This window comes from Hyposmocoma kahamanoa, unplaced genomic scaffold (assembly GCF_003589595.1).
Source record: "Hyposmocoma kahamanoa isolate Upper Pololo Valley unplaced genomic scaffold, ASM358959v1 202, whole genome shotgun sequence".
Taxonomy (NCBI): Eukaryota; Metazoa; Arthropoda; class Insecta; order Lepidoptera; family Cosmopterigidae; genus Hyposmocoma; species Hyposmocoma kahamanoa.
In genome coordinates, this window is record NW_020653726.1 from 17,207,220 (window position 1) to 17,227,629 (window position 20,410).

The following is a 20,410-nucleotide window of genomic DNA, read 5'->3' on the forward strand; positions in this document are numbered from 1 at the left end:
CCAAATCATAATTAGAAGAGAATATGATCTGTTGCACAAAAAACCACGAATACAATACCTATGTATATGTATGTCTATACATAGTGAAAGGTATAACCGGCGACCTTATCGGTAAACAGCTATCTCTATTAGACAATTTTGCAAATTATTAAGGATTTACAAACACAGGTGAAAGGCAGTTAATGGTGGACAAATTCGATTGAATTTACACGAATGCAAACATCAGAAAACATACTATATAACATACATATGTATAACCATAATACTAAATATATATCTATATATATATATATATATATATATATATATATATATATACAATACATAGAATATGCTTATGATATTTATTCATAAACGATATAAATATTGAAGAGGGTGATATGGACTTGTAAGGATAATGGGTTAAAATACAGAAAGGGAACAGAAATGAGTTCATTTACTTATAATGAGAAACATAATAAACAACACAAGCAGCAAATAAAAAAATATTACAATTTGCATGATAAATACTTAACTAAGTGATTAATAACAATCCTTTACCAAATACTTAAATTTATCAAGCGACAGAGCAGTTTAGCACTTCCTGTAGCTGCGGTAGGTCGTTTCATAAGTAAGATGCCTGGTCCAAATCATTTTCTCACATCTCACCATGTATCATTTTTATGAGTCTCCATTCCAGTTTCTTGTTTGTTTTGAGCTAAGGTTTCTTCTATAATGATAAAATTTCTTACAACGTGCCATAAAATCTGCATAGCTTGTAATATCTTAGTCACTTTATAAATCCATACGCTACAGCTTCTGACTGACTCACTTGAAAAGCTGCAACGGCCGTCGCATCCCTGAATTTCATGCACCAAAAATGTCGCCAACGCGAATTCTCATGCTCAAATTGTTAAGCTTCTACATCGCGAACTCCGCATACAAGGCCTTTAAAAATATTTTAAAAGTTTCTCTCAAGTGTGCAAGCGCTTTGTTATAATGCTATGCAAGTTTTAAAACAATTTGTAAAGAAATGCTCTTTTATGCATATTGAAGTTAGTTCCATGCTATTAGGTGATTCGTTTACACACTTTTTAGCTGTAGTTTTAAAATTATATAGTAATCTTGCCACACGTATATCATTATGTATTTCATTGAAAATCATGACGATTTTATTACCATAATATTCATATAATTTTTTTGCAAAAATTCCCCTTTTGTTTGTTGTTATTATTCATACCAACATCGAACAATCATAAAAAAAAATTCTTCGAAGGTAACCCCTGTTTGGCAATTTGTCGTTGGTTCGTGTCCAGTCGGAACAAAGGATTTTTTTGTTTGTGCTGTATCCAATAATATAATATTTAATATTTTCAGTATTATCTACTTTGTCAAACGCAAGTTTCAAATCATCAGCACTCTGAAGGATATTTGTACAGTATCTAAAATTTTTTCTAGCACTAAAACTCCTTTGAAAGAGTTCTTTCAAAGAAGTACTGCCACCTAACTTATTTCCGCCGCCAAGCAATAATGTGAGCTTTACTGCGTCCTGGTTTTGTAGGTGCTGGTGAAATTACAGGCACATGAAACTTGTCAACTTATGTCTCAAAGTGACAGGCGCAGTGGCAGTGACCCTCAGATCTTTGCGATTTAAAGGATAACCAACTAACAAGTCCCGTCCATTGGAATCATAAAAAAAACTATAATTATGTAACTGTTAAATACTAAATTTCGAAATAGCTTTTTATCTATCCATCATTGAATAAGTAATAAACACTTCTTGAAGTTCAGTCATATGAAAATTAATCTACACAACCTTATACAGCACATGAGGCGATGTAAATCCTATTGTCACCTGGCATGATGGCAGCTAAGTAACGTTGTTCAGGTCCGGTGACTCGATAAGCCGCTTAAGCTCCTGTCGGCCGGACCGTTCTGTGTCGTGAATTACTGCTGAATCTCTTTCATAGATACACCTCTATGTATAGTTCAAATTATGATGAAATTACGTTATAGATCTACTAAGATTAATTATAGCAACAACTTAGCTTTGAACCCTTCTAAACTTCTTCTTCTGTTTCGTTGCACTCTTGACAGCGCGGTCGTGGTCATTACGGAGTATGTTTATTAGGGGCTGATGTGGTTCGCCTTACGATATTTCTTTTTATTAAAGAAAAGTGCCATTTTGACTACCATCTCATCTGATGGAAAGTGACGATGAAGTCGATGATGGAGCATGCACCCCTTAATAATGACTATTCACTCTCGCCTTGAAAAGGTTCAAGTTATAACGTTCAGGGAACAAGTCTGCAGGCAGAGAATTCCACTACATAGCCGTTTGCCATATGAATGTGGAAGCAAAACGCTTCGTGCGAATCCTTGGAATGTCTACAATATAGGGGTAGAACCCCAGCCTACGTCTGGTCCCCCGATGATGGAAAGGGGAAGGGGGAATTAATTCGTGCAGTTCCCTCGCACACTCTCCGTGATATATCCTGTAGAACACCGCTAAGCAGGAAACTTTACAGCGGCAACTTTATCTCGCTGTCTCTCCCTGTTAGTGGACTCCCTCGTGCACTCATGCAAATTACCACGCAGTAGACTTTATTTGGCCGGTCCATCGCATTGATCACCTTCCGCGCAGTCTAGTGCCCTCTACTCTGCCGTGCACGACAAGATGCTCTATGGAGCCAAGGCTCCATCTTGAGACGCGTTCAACGATTCTAAACTAGAAAGAAGTAATGCTCACATTAGTGCTTGGCGGCAGAAGTAGGTAGGTAGGCAGGTATTATGGCAGTACTTCCCTTGACAAACTCTTTCACAAGGACCTCTACTGCTACTGCACAACCTCAATAACATCGGTGATCCAAATTATTAGTTGGTGCTGTTAGGTTTATATTTAGTTATTTTTTAATCATAATTATGAACTTGTAACTGATCGACCTCGGTGATCCAACGGCTTGCGTTGTGGACTCTGGATGCCAAGATCCAATAGTAGTATTTACGGCTTAAGAATACATTGTCGCCTCCCCATACATGCCCGTGGGGGTCGTAAGAGGCGACCGAGGGCGTCACAAGTGTCCATCTGCTTAGCATTGTGGTAGGCTCTGTGCCGACTGGATAGCGACCACAGTACACACGGCGGAAAACCCTCCACAGTGAAACGCTTTTGCGAATCGCGTTCAGGGATCAGTTGGTGTACATCCAGTGCATTTGGCCAGACCGGCAAAATGATAGTGACGGAGTGAAGATATTTGTGTTTTCCATCCGTTACTCTCATCTCTGGACTGTATTCGCACTTTCCATCAGGCGCGGTGCAGTCATTTTGTCGAGTCGCAATAAAAAAAAAAAAAAAAAAAAAAAAAAAAAAGTAGGACCAATTTGAATTGGAAATGACTTTTCTAAATAAAAATAAAAGAACTAAGAAATATTTTATTACAACAGTTATTTAACAGTCTTCCGTCGCACTTAAAAATATCAGAGGTAGTAAAAAGTCTTCCGAAATGAGAGAAAAAAATATTTGTTAGATACAATGTAGGTAAATATTGAAAACTGTACTTTGGTAACTGAATGAAAGATTCATGTGATTGTAATATTAAACGTAGCAACCAAACTCTCACGATAAACATTTACGAAGTTTGGGAAAACCTTGTCCGTAGAAATGTCATTGTAAGGATAAATAAATAAAACAATAAAAAATTGGTAAATTCCATTGTTATGGGACTTATACATGGTATTTCCTAATTTTGACCAGGTAATAATTACAGAGATTATTTATATTACAGAGATATATCGCGGTTATTCACTAAGTGATTATCAGTACTTACCATAGTATGGTGTTTTTTATTGTCCCGGTACTTCGCGAAAGAGGCTAGACATATATGTCTGTTCTTATAGATGTCCTCTGCCGCTGGTCAGTCAATCCGTGACTTTGGAACGTGTAACCGTTCCGAAATATTGGGAACACAAGAAAACATACAAATACAGTGATAAAACCGTGTAATCAGTGATAATCTTTATTGTTATAGTTGTACTTTCTGCACTATAGTATTAGGTTTCCATGTAATAATAGGAGATAGGTAAGGTTTCATATAAATAAATAAATTACAGACCGTTAGTTGCTGGAACTGATAAAAAACAAAAATATATATAGATAAACTGCAAGTAGGAAACAATAAACTGAATTGAAATTACCAATATTAGAATAATGCTAGCCAAAATATATTGGAAAATAAACTACTTTTTTAATATAGGAAATAAAACCGGACCGGATTTAAATCGCGTATATTTGTCACGGTCACGGTTGACCTGTAAAGGGTCCGAAACGCAATTTTGTTTGAAAAACAAATATTTAAATCTGGAAAAATAGTTTCATTTCCTATGTGTAACAATCGCGAAAACCTAAGAACTCAATACTTTTTTAATACTTAACTTAAATATAAATCTAAATCATAGCCTCTTTACATGACATAGCTTTTACCATGGGACCCGTGAAGAACCAATCATTCAGTCAAGAACCAAAACGTTGGTTTGTTTGAAAAACACGATTTTATAACGGCAAAATAGTCTCATTTCCAATGTGTAACAATCGTGAAAGCCTTAGACCTCCAAATACATGTATTGTGCAACAAAGCGCCCAAAGACGTGAACGATATCATAAATTTAAAACAGTAAATCCGTACAAAATCTACTATAGGTTACAAAATACAGAATCGCTTAATACACACTACCACTAGATAAAGAGGATTACACATATTAATGGGATTGCCGAATGCAGTTACAATACCTATAGTGTACAATGCGGGCGATAATTTATGTGCCGCACACCAAATTAGAGATTTAGGGACGAACGCGTCTAAATTACGTACACCGTGGTTAGTAGTTTAACAATGCATATCGTCTCTACTAAGCAACCAACACCGTACAAGGCGTTTAGATATATAAAATCTTTTTTTTACCACCATGACAAATACATATACAGACACATGATACAGACATTAACTTAGACGTAACACATTATTATATTCTACTAATATCTCCCTTGGAAGTTATGGCAATGAAAATGCGCTGACTCAGCATAAATTACGCGGCTGCCCGCGACGCTGATATTCTGCCAGGACCCTATAGGGACAGGGACGCCACTCCTAAAACCCAAAACAAAACCAATTTAATTCAATTCAAATTCAAACCAATTCAATTTAATTCAATTCAATCCAATTTAATTTAATTGTTTAAACACCCTAGCCACTCATATTTCCAATTTCTGCGTATTTTAAAGATACTCCTGCAGCTTCTGCTTTAAAGTTCTTTTTGTGACATATTGAGTAATAAATAATAAAAATAAAGGAGAATGTATGAAAATTTACATTTCAAGAGTTTATAATGGCCGACAAGTCCACGTTAAAACACTTTGCCACGAACCATCTCACCTTTAAGTTGCTACAATATAATAGCAGGATCACTCTCTCTATCCCTGAAATAAAAACTTGCCGAATTCACAAAGCCAATGTCCTGCTCAGCAAAGGGTTACTCAAACTATCCTACCAAGACACTGCACATCTACTTACAATAATAGATTAAATAAACCATCACTATCACACACATTCACACGTACGATCGCACCAACGAAAACAAACAAAAACGCACGCACACACACACACACACACACACACACACACATTTTACATTTATACTTTTTAAACGACTTCAAAAAAAGGAGGAGGTTTTCAATTCGATTCCATTTTTTTTTTTTTTTTTGCCAACTTTGGCATTTGTGAACCGATTTTGACGATTCTTTTTTGTTGGAAAGAGGTATTTCCTATTTAAATTAGAAGACAATATTCCATCTCTAAGGGTAGCAAACTAAGGGTTGAATCGGGGGGTTCGCGCACTTTCTGTAACCGATTTCTATAAAACTTGGCAAATAGATGTAATTCCACGAATTTTTGAGGTCGGTTTTTAGTACATACTGAGATTATGGTTCAAATGTTTCTGTTCCTATTACTCGGCGTACTTAAGTTTTATATCTTAATTTTTAATAATAATTTTTATAAACACTTTAAATAATCAATTCCCACCATTCGTTGTTACTGCCCAATCGTATTAGGTAACACATTTGTAACACCTAGCTCCTACGATACAGGGTTTCCCTAGTGTGATAGCCGGTAATGATGCATTCTAAACAACTGTCCTTAGCCTAGGTGTGGATGTGGACCTTTATTGTAACCATATTAGACAGTAAAATAAAGATATTTCTATTTGTATTTCTAATAACTCGTTACTTTCCATCAGGTGAGATGGACGTCAAATGCCCACTTATTTTTTAATAAAAAATATAATAAAAAATTAAGAGAGTAAAATAATAGTTAGCCTATATAGTCCCACTGCTGGGCCCAGGTCTTCTTTCACTGTTAATGACTTGCTGTAGTTCCCACACGGGCCCGATACGGATTGGAAACTTCACACACATATTTTTTTTTTCTTTTTTCATTATACCAAATGACCGCACGATCAAGTCATGCGCCTGGTGATAAGCGACACGCCTGTCCGTAACAGTACTTACTACTACGTACTACGAGCTTTAAATCGCAAAGATCTGAGCGGCACTGCCACTGCGCCCGTCATACTGAGACATGAGTTGACAAGTCTCATGTGCCTGTAATTTCACCAGCACTCTGACCCTTCAAAACCGAAACGCAGTAATTCACATTATTGCTTGGTGGCAGAAATAGGTAAGATGGCAGTACTCATCTGGACGACCTCTTTCACAAGGAGCTCTACTGCTCTCTTATCTAAGTTGGGCCTTTCTCCTTCTCATTACAGCCACGGCCATGGCTAAAGAGAAGAAAAAAGGTCCGAGGTTTTTATTTGAAGCATAATGCCTCAAGTCAGCATACTATTTACGTGCAAGTGTGATGAAATAGTATTTTATGTGACTGTTACTTAATGAAAGGCGTTAAAAGATGAGTGCGGGTTTATGAAACGTGCCGATAGGAGAGTTTCATAAAAACATCACACGAGTGTGCCTAATTATATGTACAATTCCATACACTGCTTTATCTACACACATATTATAAGCTCTCTGTGATATTCAGGAACCGCATGTTACTGGCGAAATGGTGGCAAATAAAAACTTTTGTCACGAATGTCACACAACCGCAGTTTTTATTTAATTCATAGACAAACTAGAGTCGGCCCCAACTATCATATCGTTCGATATCAAGTAACGAGTGAAATTTGTCAAAATTGTTTGCTTTTGACATTTCATTTTGAATAAAACTTCATCTCGACTGATATTAAAATTGAGGTCGAATCAAATTATTTTGTTTTCCAGATATGTTCGAGGTTTGAATGTAATAATAACATCGAATTCGATGTTATTATGAAGCAACATCGAGTATATAACCAGAAATAGAGACGAAATAAGGGCCATATATTCCTGGTAACACATTAGCGATACAGCTCTTATAAATATCAACTCTCGTTTGCACTGAAATACAGACAGGCTAACCACTGACCTGTGTGTATGTCTCCGTAAATTCCAAAAAATATTCTGTATTTATTGTAATAAAGGTAATATCTCTAACCTTTCAATAGTGGTATAGGAAAAACAGCAAAACATCTAATTACAAAACAATCGGAATCACATTTCATCGGTAATTAAATATTAAATATGTAATTTTGCAATTTTCGTCCATTATAGCAAAGCTCACGTCAACTGGTCAATTTGAAGTGAAACAGTTGACGACACCCGTCAATTGTTTCGAACTCGAGCTAGCCAATGGGAGCTCAGTTGTCACAGCAATGATAAGGCAGAATAGTTTTCTAACGAATTAAATGACATTTTGTCTCTATTTCTGGCTATATACTCGATGTGAAGCAGTAACAACGTTATCACAGATAAGAAGTTTGTTCTAACAAAACAGTTTACGTTTTCGCTAGTCGTAATTTGCGGTTTTTGAACACATCATAGAGGGCTTATGATATGTGTGTAGATAAAGTTTTTTTAAGACATCATTCACTAATGACGAAATCAGGAACATCAAATTTTACGGCTCACAGGTTAAAAGTTTTTAAACATCTTTCTTCCCACTGATCTTTAGAACCAAATAGACCATTAGGGGATCAGGTATCTTAGAGCTTCGACTGTACCATGAAACTCCTACCACAAATTACTTAATCTCCTGCCTTTTTGAACTACAGGTGATATTATTCAAGGCTAAATTAATAACACACACACACACACTCAACATAGCCCCGCACTAGGGAAACCCTGTGTCGCGGGTGCCATGGACACACACATAGACAACCACAAATTACACCCAAACTCACGAGAGAAATAATTGTAGGCCACACAACTATTTCTCCCGGCCCGGGAATCGAACCTGGGACCTCTGCTTGGCAGTCCGGCATGGTAACCGTTCGGCCACTGAGGCAGTACAGTAAGTATAATAAATTAAACAAATCCTTCAAGTAAATCTTGCGACAAATTACTAATTATCTCGACAATTAAAAAATTACTTCGCGCGATAACAAAATTGATTAACTGCCGCCCCCTTCCGGTTCTCACTCTATTTGGGAGTTGGATCTAAGCATTTTCAATTAGCGACCGGAGAGGCGGTCATTAAAATTTTCATTCACAACAATTTCAATATTTCTCGAGCCAACGAATCCCTCAGGTAGAGATTCCACAATTGAAGCGAAATTTCGGACAAGTCTTTTGAGACAATTACCATTGGTCTAGTTTACGTAATTTGGAAAATTACATTTCAGAAACGGGAAATCTTAGAAGTAAGATTTATTAAATTAATGCATCTCGTTGGAAAATTGAATCGTAAGCCTAATGAAAGACTAGACGTATTCAATTTCACAATATCATAATTTAAAAGTCGTATATGTAATTGGTAATTATGACTACCTCCTTGGTCGAGTGGCTTGTACACCCGTTTTCATGGTATCGCCATCTCTGAAATCCCATGTTCGATTCCCGACCGGGTCAATATGGGACAACTAACTTAGCCAGGGCTAGTAGCTGTAAAGTTACCTAACTGGTTGACGATATACTTTCATAGATTTCTCATAGATGGCGCTACGGCTAAAAAGTCGTTGAAAAACCGAATACAAAGACCTGACAACAAGCATATGGAAAAATTTGTGAGGTCCACTGGTTCGTTCCGTGGCTTAACATCTGGCACGGATTGTTAGAGGATCTCGGTTCGAATCCGGTCGGATCGAAATAATTTTTTCTAAGTTAATTAATCATTATAACAACTAACTTTTTAATATTATCTCGGGTCTGGGTATTTGTGGTTGCGGTACAGTCCTTGTTTCTGATATTCATAACACAAATGTTTACACTACTACTTACTTTGAGATCAGAGCAACGTATGTGATATTGTCTAATCGGTTTGAATGTTTTTTTTCTACATCAATATGTCTTAGAGAAAGGTCAATCTTCGAATCCGCAAGACTGCATTGTCTCAAGGCGGATGCGTTCCTACTGATGACTTACAGCACTGAGACATGTCGCTCAATAAAGGCTTCATAACAAAATTTAAGATCACCTGAAGGCCAACAGAGAGGGCCATTAACCTTATGAGCAGTGGGCGAGGCACATAGCTCGTACAAAAGGTAGACCGACGATTTAGTAAAGTTTGTACCACTGCAACACAACACTGGTCATTGCAGCTATTTTGGTGAAGCTCCATTTCCAGCCGAGGACGTCAGTTGAGGTGATGATCTGTTTGTCCAGATTGTAGATGTAGAACATTTTTGGTACTTCGGTAATTCACCACATTATCATGGTGATTTTTATTTAAGAGTCACTTGACAATTTGAAAATAGGCTCTTGTTTAATAAAACCGCCTTTAAGGCGGTTTAGACTTTTTGTCTTTCCACTGACTAATATGATTTTCAATAACGTAAAGAATTACAGTTTCTATCAGCTTAAAGATAGGCGCGTTAATCCTTGCGGTGGATCTTACCTGGTGAAACAAATTTCGTTGGCCATTCATGCGATAATGCTGCCAACGTTATGGAGACTTTTGAGCTGGCAGCGATTCAGAGCGCTCCTTTTAAATTCTTTTATTTAAATAAAATTACTAAGACTACATTTATATAATTGTAATAGCAAACGAAAGTAACGTCAAAATACAATGATACAAACGTGAAATTACCTGGTTGCTTCCTGGTTACATTCCTTTGAAATACAATACTTGACACTTTATTGTGTGAACATTGAAAAGTCATCACCCATTTATTTATACATTCCACTGCTGGGCATGGATCTCCTCTCAGGCGAGAGTTTAGACCATAGTCCGCCACACTGGCGGGCCGGGTTGGGGATTTACACGTTTTCCGAGGGTTGTGGACCTTCTTCGACGATTCATCACGTTTACCTTCACCGAAAAGCTTATGGTAAATTGGAAATTAAATTTCGCACATAATTTCAGAGGTGCGAGTCTGGATTCAAACCCATGGCCTTCCTTGAGAGACGGTAGGTCAAACCGGGTACCACGGCTTACATCATTGACAGTGACTCACTTTTGACATTAATTAATTTTACACTTAAAACATTCTTACTCATTCCTAAACTAAAGCCTAAAAGTAAACCCAACATATTATGACGAACGTAATCAAAAGCTTTACCATAGTCCACGAAAGTAGGGAATCCTTAGTGACCCCACAAACATAATCTCAGTGCCGCCACCTTAAGTCCTTTTAATTATCTGGGGTCCCTCTAGTGAAAGAAAACACCGTGGAGGTAGGCTCAGCTGGGCTTTGGCACGTAAACACGCCCTAAGTGCCGGATTTGCTTAAATAATTCAGACGCCATTGCTAACCTTTACGAAAGTGGTTGCGTGAGTTTTTGCTGCCTTATTACATTCAGTATATGCATTCAACAAACAAGTCCTTCCAAAATTATCAGACGCGAGTATTCTATGCGACAGTAGTTTGGTGGTCATTAAACCAGTTTTAAACTTGTAAAATTTACAAAAAGTTTAATTTAGGGTCCACTGAAAATCATCGTCAGTGTTTACTCGACTGTGACATTAGCTGAGTGGATCCTTTTACGTACCTGCGCCACATATGACATTTATTCAAATTCAGTCGTTGTCTTGTTTTATTTCCTTGTGTATAATTTTGTGTCGTGGTGGTGTAACAAATGAATTATATTGTAACTTAGTACAAATGAAATGATAGCACCGAGTTAATAGTTGTTTAATAACAGGTGATACCAGATTTTAAAAAACTTAGACAAAGTACTTATTTAAATCTTTTTGCCAAAATACAGCTGATTTTATCGTCAAACCGTCTATATCAAGAATATGAGGATATAATAAAATTGTAGGTCGTAATTTACAGTATATTTTTTCTTATAATAAAAATTTTGCCTGAAATAACATCATCTGAACTTTCATCATGTAGTTAAAAAGGTAAGAGTCTCAGTTAGAGCTGTTTTTCAGACTTTACCTTTTCGGTGAAACTCGCTACATTTTATGATAATAGCTATATGACACGTTTCGACTAGTTCCGATAAAATTATCACTAAAATATATACAACATAAACTTAAAGCTATGATCGTATTGTCATGAATGTGCCCAATACACATAAACAAATTGGATTTCAGTGTATCTAACTAATCTGAACAATGTCAACTATTTGTGTCTTAATTACTAAACTGCCAGGTAAACGTTGAAACGAAATAACCTTAACCTACTTACACGAATCATTCTTACCTATTCATAAATTTCATCGATTGTATTCGGTTTGTTTCAGACGGAGATCTGCTCGAGCGCTTTAACTGACGTCATCCATGCCGTCATCAACGGCACGGACGGTTGCCTCTTCTGCTTTGGACACGCGGGACTTGGTAAGGACGGCACTTTTGTTACTGAATAATCCAACATAATACTACGTATTCTATAATTAAATTGATTAGATACTCGAGAAATTATTCCCACAAGAGACCTCATATTCGCCTTTTCGAAGTCAGATCTTTGAGAATGTGGTTAAACCAATCTCGAACAAGTTCCGAAGAAGTCGTTTTAAAATGTTTTAGAGTGCATAATCCCAAACTAGACGCGTCAAAGCAACTCGGCCGACTATTTATCAAGTCGGTAGTCGGTGGCAAAAGTTTACCGTCTACGAGCATTTGCATCGAAATGGGAAAGAGTCGGGATCTTAATTGAAAGTTTGATAAATATGAGAGAGGTGAAAATAGCGGCACTCGCATCCACTACGCGGTTTCAGAAGCTAAAAGTTTGAGAGGTAATGTGTACGAGAATTCAGTTACTTATTTGTAATTAGAGTACTTACTGAAATCTTTCAGTGAATTTCTAAAAAATAACTACACTATTGACATATTGTTGTGAATCTTACGAGTACTGTGGGTTGTACAATGTGAGAAAATACAGCTCTTAAAGCAGTTTTTTTAATTTTGATGATGGTGGTGATTATGATTTTCATGGATATTGAGATCTGTTGAGTTATTTTGAAAATAATGTATACATATAATAGACAAGACAAGTAATATGTTATATAGGAGACACTCGAATTATAATCTTCTCGAGTTATAATATATTCACAAAGAACAGGAGGCCTACCACAATTTCTTAAATTAATGTTACTTTAACCTTACATTGACTTTTCTTACTTATAATGTTAAAACTATTATGTTTTATCGGCAGCTTTGGGACTATTCATTCACTCAGTTCGTACTACGACGCGAGTTTAACATTAAAGTAATATAGTTCTTGAGTCAAATTTAGCAATCTTAAAATAGTTGCTTGGACGCAATGGAAACAATATTATTTTCGAATTTATTGTCTAATTATTGATTTGTAATTATTAATGGTTACGTTGAACTTATTTATTTACATAAATTTCTTCAATATTTTATTTATTTTTTTATTTAACAGTGCATAGGAAATCACTTCTCGTGTAAAAAATACCCGATTTTTATTTCGATAAATTATGTCAGCGACATCTATATGCTCCTTGGCGACACTAACAGTTGTCACAAGACTAAAATTCCGAATTCACAACGTGACTGTCAAGACTCAGCTTGTTTTATTTTTCTTGCTTGTTACAATTTTCTTCATAAAAATGCGGAAAAATAATTGAAAACAACGTAATTTTAATAGATTTTATTATTAAATACTTTTCTTCTTTAACAGTTAAAATTCTTTGAATGTAACTAACATTAAGTACTTTAACATTATTTTACGATAAGACCATTCGGAACTTCAAAAAAGAAAGAGATGGCATTATGTAGTTCATATAGCGTTATTTCTTTCCTATTTTTAGAAAGGAATAAACAATATTGGGTAATCATTAGTGCTTTCAATCACTTTTGCAACAACACATACTTGGTTGACAGGTTTGTCATGGTACGAATATGAGTAATATTATAATAAGCTTACTTTAAGCTTACATTGAAATAAGATTATTTTTGGAAAGGTTGTTATGTTAGGTAGGTATTATGGTAGGCCCCCTGTGGTAAAAACGGGATATGGATAAATAGTTACAGATAACACTAACAAAAAAAAGAGACTGATAAACATGTATCAACGATTAAGCACCCCGCTATTTCAATCCCTCTAAAATCAGTCAACATATTGTTACTACACGGATAATGCCACGACACAAACAATAACAAAATGTATTTATGTTTTCGTTCATCGGAGACTATACGGACCTTACACCAATATATAATGATCTGAAAACCTTCTGTGTATTCTATTTAGGTGCTCGTATTATCCCATATACGTAGCACTAGTAGGAACTGGTCTCCTCTAAGTAGATTAAACCGTAATCCACCAACTGGCTCAACGGCGACCGGGGTTTTACATGCATTTTATCTTTAATTATATTAGTTTCTCTATGTTTTTCTTAGAATTCAGACCATTTATTTCAATGTAGTCTAGCTGTGAAGTATCGCTTATGGTTACGGTTACCTAGAACAAAACTAATTTCGATCATGCTGGTCTACTTTGATGGATTGGAGGTAGTGCCTTTAAATCAACGTCCATTGGGGAAAGAATCTAAAGTATACAAAATATATCTAATAGAATATCGAGTTCTTAGGGTTTCGCGATTGTTACACATAGGAAATGAACCGTGACCTGTAAAGGGCCCGAAAAGTTTGGTTTGTTTGAAAAAACAAATAATTACGCGATTTAAATCCGGAAAACAGTTTAATTTCCTGTAGAAGTTATAGAAAGAATGAAAACTTCACCAAAACCAAATACAAGTAAACGACAGAATATCGCGGGTCCATCTTTAATAGTCTGCTAACATTCTAACCACAATCTTCCGTAACTCGCGGAATACGGTTTTAAATCCAAATTAAAGGAAAGCTTCCTAAATGAAACTCCCGAATCGACGATGTTAGGGATGGCAAGGTTGGTTATACCAGTTTGACAATAATAGACGGTATTGGATGTGCACGTATACTCAGGATTGCAAAACAGTGTAAAAGGTATTAAGCTAACGTCATTAGGAATAAAATTATAAATTTCAAATATTCGTCGACTACTGTTTATAATTATTTAGAAAAGCTTTTTGCTCCTGGGAGAAAAATAACTACCTAATAATAAGAAGTAAAATGAGGTACTCATTTTCATCATGGTGCGACTTTACAACCCTAAAAGCTCTCATTTCTCTCCAAACCAAGAGCTTAATGCAACACTCCTTATTTCGGGCCTGATTCGAGTGACAAAATCATTTGAACCTTGTATTAATGAACCCTAGATTGAATCAATAAAGTATAAAAATTAATTGATGGCTCCACGTTGCTTTATAACAGGTTGCCAATGAATGACGAAGAGTACGAGCGAATATGTTATACCAACTGAATTTTTTTTTTTTTCATTTTTTATTTGTATAAAAATACCACCAGTAACTAACACTAACTTGTTATATAGCCTGTGCCATATTGCTCAAAACCTAATCTGAAGCTTTTGTCAACTCTGAATTCGAATTTATATAGTAAAATTCTTTGTTATCAGGTAAATCCTACACAATGTTGGGGCGTCCGGACAATACAGGGACTCTTGGAGCCATCCCTTGTGCCATTACTTGGTTGTTCAGGGGGATCCAGGAGCAACGTCACAAATGCGGCACTCGATTCTCAGTCAGAGTTTCCGCCGTTGAGCTGTGCACAAACACCAATCAGATCAGAGATCTGTTAGCGCCATATCATAACGGTAAGTGCCGGCAATTTGAGAAAAATACTTAAACAGGTTTAAAGAAAAATATTTATAAAAATGTAGATAGTAGATTTATTAGAAAAATCATTTTCTTTTAATTTCGCCGATACCACATAAAACTTGACGTTGTCGTCCATATTGTATACCTTGTTCCTCCTTGTCATTACATTATTTCTCTCTCACCCACGTAAGACGAGTCATATGTTAATAGATTTATTTCCACACTAGCTGACGTTATACATTTTTCACAGATACGGAGCAGTCACCAGGAGTATATTTGCGAGACGATCCTCTCTTTGGCACTCATCTTCAGAACCAATCCGAACTACGAGTCCACAGTGCAGAAAAGGCAGCTTTCTACCTCGACGCTGCCTTGGCCACACGAGGGGCTAGGGAAGAAGGGAAAGACAGCCATCTATTGTACACTTTACACGTCTATCAGTACAGTGTTGGAGGAAAAGGTGCAGGTAAGAATATTAAAACAATACGTACAAAGAGGTTTATCCTCTTTAAGTAAAATAGATAGCGTAAGAAAAGTATTCTGAGCTTGACAAAAAAGTAAGAGTTCTTAGGTTTTCGAGATTGTTACACATAGGAAATGAAACTATTTTTCCGGATTTAAATCGCGTATATTTGTTTTTTCAAACAAACCGACGTTTCGGGCCCTTTACAGGTCCCATGGTCACGGTTGACTGAGGTGGTACAGTCTTCAACCAGTTATCTCTAATATTAATGCAAACCACCCTATTTTTTCACTATAGTTACAATAGTTATTAATTAAATACCTTATTTTTAATTTTACAAAGAAAACATTCCAATTTACGCTACATTAAGTTTTACAAATTATTTTATTGAATGAATTTTTATTAAGTTTAATTTATTATTAATTATTAATAGAAATTAGAATAAACTAAAATAATGAATTTTTATTAAGTGTTGGTGAAACCACCAACAGTCGAGCGAAGACCTGCCATCTTGCCTTACGTGAGAGGTGTTACAGACAAGATCGGAAGAGTCAAATAGGGTGGTTTGCATTAATATTAGACATAACTGGTTGAAGACTGTACCACCTCAGTCAACCGTGACCATGGGACCTGTAAAGGGCCCGAAACGTCGGTTTGTTTGAAAAAATAAATATACGCGATTTAAATCCGGAAAAATATTTTCATTTCCTAAAAAAGTAAGAGTCGTAAAAAGTGTTACAAGTTACTAAAATTGTATTAACGGCTTTGAACCTTTGAGTCCCTTTATCGAAAGTCGATTGAGTAATGAAAACAATAATACTTTTTATGTTTTTGTAATGTTAAATATTAATTAAACATATTGGTCCGCAGTTGCTGGAGGCCGGAGCCGTTTACACCTCATCGACTTAGGAAATTCAGAGAGAGGAAAAACAAACGGCGGAATACCACTCTCTGGACTTGGAAATATTCTGCTTGCAATATTCAACGGTCAGAGACACTTGCCATACAGAGACCATAATCTTACACATGTGTTGAAGGAATGCCTCGGTTCCTTAACGTGTCACACAGCTATGATTGTTCATGTATCGCCGACAGTGCAGAATTATTCCGATACATTAACTACGCTGCAACTAGCGTCTAGAATACACAGGCTAAGAAGGAGAAAAATTAAATACTCGTCGAATAATAATGCTGGGTCTGGTGGCAGTTCTGGCGAAGATGCATCGAAACCTAGTAGCAGTGAGCCAGATCCCTCTAGCAGTGACCTTTCAGCCGATACTGTAATTTACGTGGGCCCCTTAGATGACGCCACTGATGGGGAACATCCACCAGTGTACATACCTCACATAAATTCTGGTGACAATAGATGCGTCCTAAGTAAAGCTTTGAGAGGCTCGGCAGCTGAACACAAACATAAATCCTCACTCTCAAAAGTTGTCGAGGAAAAAAGTCCAGTTCACAAATTACATTCATCGCCAAAATCTTCACCGTTAAAAAGCGCAATTTATTCCTCGGTACATACACCGAAATCATCACCTGTTCATTCGGTTACATCAAAATCTACACCTGTGAAGAAACCGTGCCCAAAACAAACGGAAACTAGTGATGAACAATGGATTGACGGCCCAAGAATATCCAAGTCCAAACTAGTCGAGGCACGACACATAATCAAGGAGACACAAAGTAACAAACGCGAGACATGGATAGATGGACCGATGCAAGAACCCAAAATACCCTTGCAATTTGAACCATTACCAATGCCTATTAATGCTGTTCCTCTACAGCTGGGCGTACTGAACTCTTATGGAAATGAGAATGTTGGCTACGGATACATGGATAATCACAAAAAGAACATGATAAGAAAGTGGGTTGAAAATCAGACTACACAGATCCAAAAATCGAGACACAATTCACCAAACCATAAGGTCCATGCAAGTCATAAAGATTCTGGGCAACGATTATCAGATATACCAGACACTTCACAGAGAATAGAGCCTATTTTGAAAGACTCCAAACGTGTACATGTTGAAGAATCGACGATACGAACAGGATTGAAAGCAGGTTCTAAAGGAATGTCAATTGAAGAAGAAAATGTTGAACCTCTAATCAATGAACAAAATATGACACCTAAAAAAGCTAATACTAGCAAACCTCTTACAAAAAACGAAGTAGATGAAGACGATGATAGCGAAGAATTAGCAGAAATTCCGCCAGCATTACCTTTAATACAACCAAGTAGTTTGAGTAGTAGGGAAGTGTCAATGGAAAGCCTAGACAGCAAGTACAAAGAACGTTTACGAATGAATGACGAATTAGTATCTAACCATAGTAGAGGTATTGATGTACATGGTATGAGTAAAGGACCTGCTGAGGAAGAAGACGAAATATTGGAAATAATAGAAGTGGAAGAACCACTGGAACTTGTTCCAATGCAAGACAGTTGTCTTCAGGTCACTGAAGAAGACATTGCTTTCTGCATGGGTTTAGAACATCCTTTCTTAGAACTAGACCCTGAAGATCCCGATGATCATCCTCTACGAATATTAAGCCAAGAAAACCTCACTGTAGCTTCAACATTTACCGATACACTATCACTCTACAGTGAAGTTGAAAGGCAAATCCGAAACGAAGCTTATTTTAGGCAAACAATGGGATTTTATGCAGAACTAAGTGATATAAATCCCCACGAGAGTTTGCCTTCCTCGAGATCTAGACTTGACGATTTAATCGGTCTAGCTGAATTATATGGATCACGTAGATTATTAGATAATAATGAAGTACCAGCATCCAGAATCGTTCCACAATTTCAATCTCTATCACTATGTAATGTCCGAGATACAGAGGAATTTCACGGAGACGGTTCTGTTTATAGTGAACCTGCATATCGTCCGAGTGATAAAATATGTGATAGCTGCAAACGGACTATGTCTAGGCCAGGCAGTGCAGTAGGAGATTGTAGTGCATATCATGACTTAGAAGTTACTCATAATGACGCGTATGGTCCATTTGAACGGTATCGAGGAAATGACATAACTGATGCACGAATTGCTTCATTAAGACATCCAGATGGTGCATCAGATCCTAACCTGAGAGAAGAAAGAAGGATACCAGGTAGTGGTGCTCCTATGGCGAACTTCAAAGAACTAAAATCAAACTTACATTTAGAAGTGACGCCTCCTGTAGTTACTACAGAACCACGTTCAGAGAAAATTGAGAAAGGGGATAAAATTGTAGCAAAAGTAGCGGCGAGTTCCAAGCCTGATGGATACGATAGTGGTCATGAATCCACACCAAGGACTGGCAAACATAGTCCTGCTGCGACGTCAAGACGTGCTGAATCAGGATATGACTCAGTCCCTAGAGATTCTGACGCTTCATCTCTGGACTCTTACCCGACAAGGCGAGCCGCAGTAGCGCGAGCTCATGCAAAAAAACACACAACCGCTAAATACAAACAACATAGCGACCGCTCGTTCTGCTCGTGGCTCCGTAACCCTTTCACATGCAAATATGCCGACACCGACCCTGAAATCAGTGACTTTTAAAACAAAGAACAATCGCAAGGTACAGTACCTTGTATTTTCTAAAATTCTAAATACTATGATATCATTAAGCTACGTTACCGAATTTAATCTGGAGACTGCTTTTGTACCCTAAACGTGAAATATTTTATGTAAGGGCTTTCGCACGTTGACTTGAGGAGGTTACCGCAGTATTTTTCTAATCCCAATGGAAGCTTCTTCGTACTCTGAAGTCTATTTTTAAAAAAGCTAATAAACATTATCGACTAGGTTATTAGTAACTCTTTGTAAATACAGTTGCAACGAATACCGTTAACTGAATCTGTTAAATGTAAACTTCAGCTCACTTTTGTACTTTTATATTTATGACCTCGTTATTATATTAGTGATTTTGTTTCATAAAAGTAGCTTTTATACTCAAGATGTGAAGTAACCTGAAGAGCGTCTTCCGTTGTCTTCCCTTGCCTGTGACTTCATCTATATATCGAGGAATATCTGTCATATTTTCTACTTTCACCCAGGCACATACCCAACAATCATGTTATTTGACACTTTAATTCCCATCATCAGGAACAATAACCTCATCTTTATACAGCTTTATCCTGATATTGGAATAAAAGTGATAATCCTCTGTAAATTAATGGCTCGTTTTTAGATCTAAGACTGTTGTGTCATTGGCCATGTTTAAAATAGCTTTAATATTTTGACATTGTATTAAACGTTCACTATATCAAAGTCGGCATGTCTGTTTGTAAATACATATTGTTGATCATTCTTGAACGCGGTTTCCTAACCTATGCTTTTGAAAATTTACTATTATACATTCCTTGATTTCATTTTTATATTGTTCACAATCCACGCGCATCTTTATGGCCGTGTGTGGATAGAACTACTTACATATTTTTTTTTTTTTACACATTTATTACACACTTTGATTTTTCGTAATTGATTGATTTATACTGCTGCTTGTTATTTGTTACGAAGAACGGAAAGTTAAATACTAGAGTACAAGTAAAGTCCTTGACTGGGGCTGTCTTTTAAAGTCTCTGTGTAGTTTCTTCAGTGAATAAATTATTACAATCACACTAAGATAATTGTGTTCAAGAATGGATCATAAACACTTAATTGCAATCATTATGGCTTTATAAAATGTTGGTGAACTTAGTTAACGCTTTATTGTCAATGTTTTGTTATTGTACTATTAATATAAATATATATCCTAAATTCTACTAT

The 20,410-nt window shown here is 36.5% G+C and overlaps 1 protein-coding gene across 2 annotated transcripts in view; it reads left to right on the forward strand.

Moving 5' to 3' along the window:
* Positions 1–20,069, forward strand: part of LOC113227205 (kinesin-like protein CG14535) — a 465,861-nt gene extending 445,792 nt beyond the window's left edge. For both annotated transcript variants that reach the window (XM_026460095.1, XM_026460097.1), the window contains exons 4-7: positions 11,759–11,852; positions 14,992–15,189; positions 15,444–15,659; positions 16,527–20,069. In XM_026460095.1, the coding sequence (XP_026315880.1) occupies positions 11,759–11,852; positions 14,992–15,189; positions 15,444–15,659; positions 16,527–19,201 (3,183 nt within the window). In that variant the 3' untranslated portion in view covers positions 19,202–20,069. The remainder of the gene's footprint in view (positions 1–11,758; positions 11,853–14,991; positions 15,190–15,443; positions 15,660–16,526) is intronic.
* The last annotated feature ends 341 nt before the right edge of the window (positions 20,070–20,410 follow it).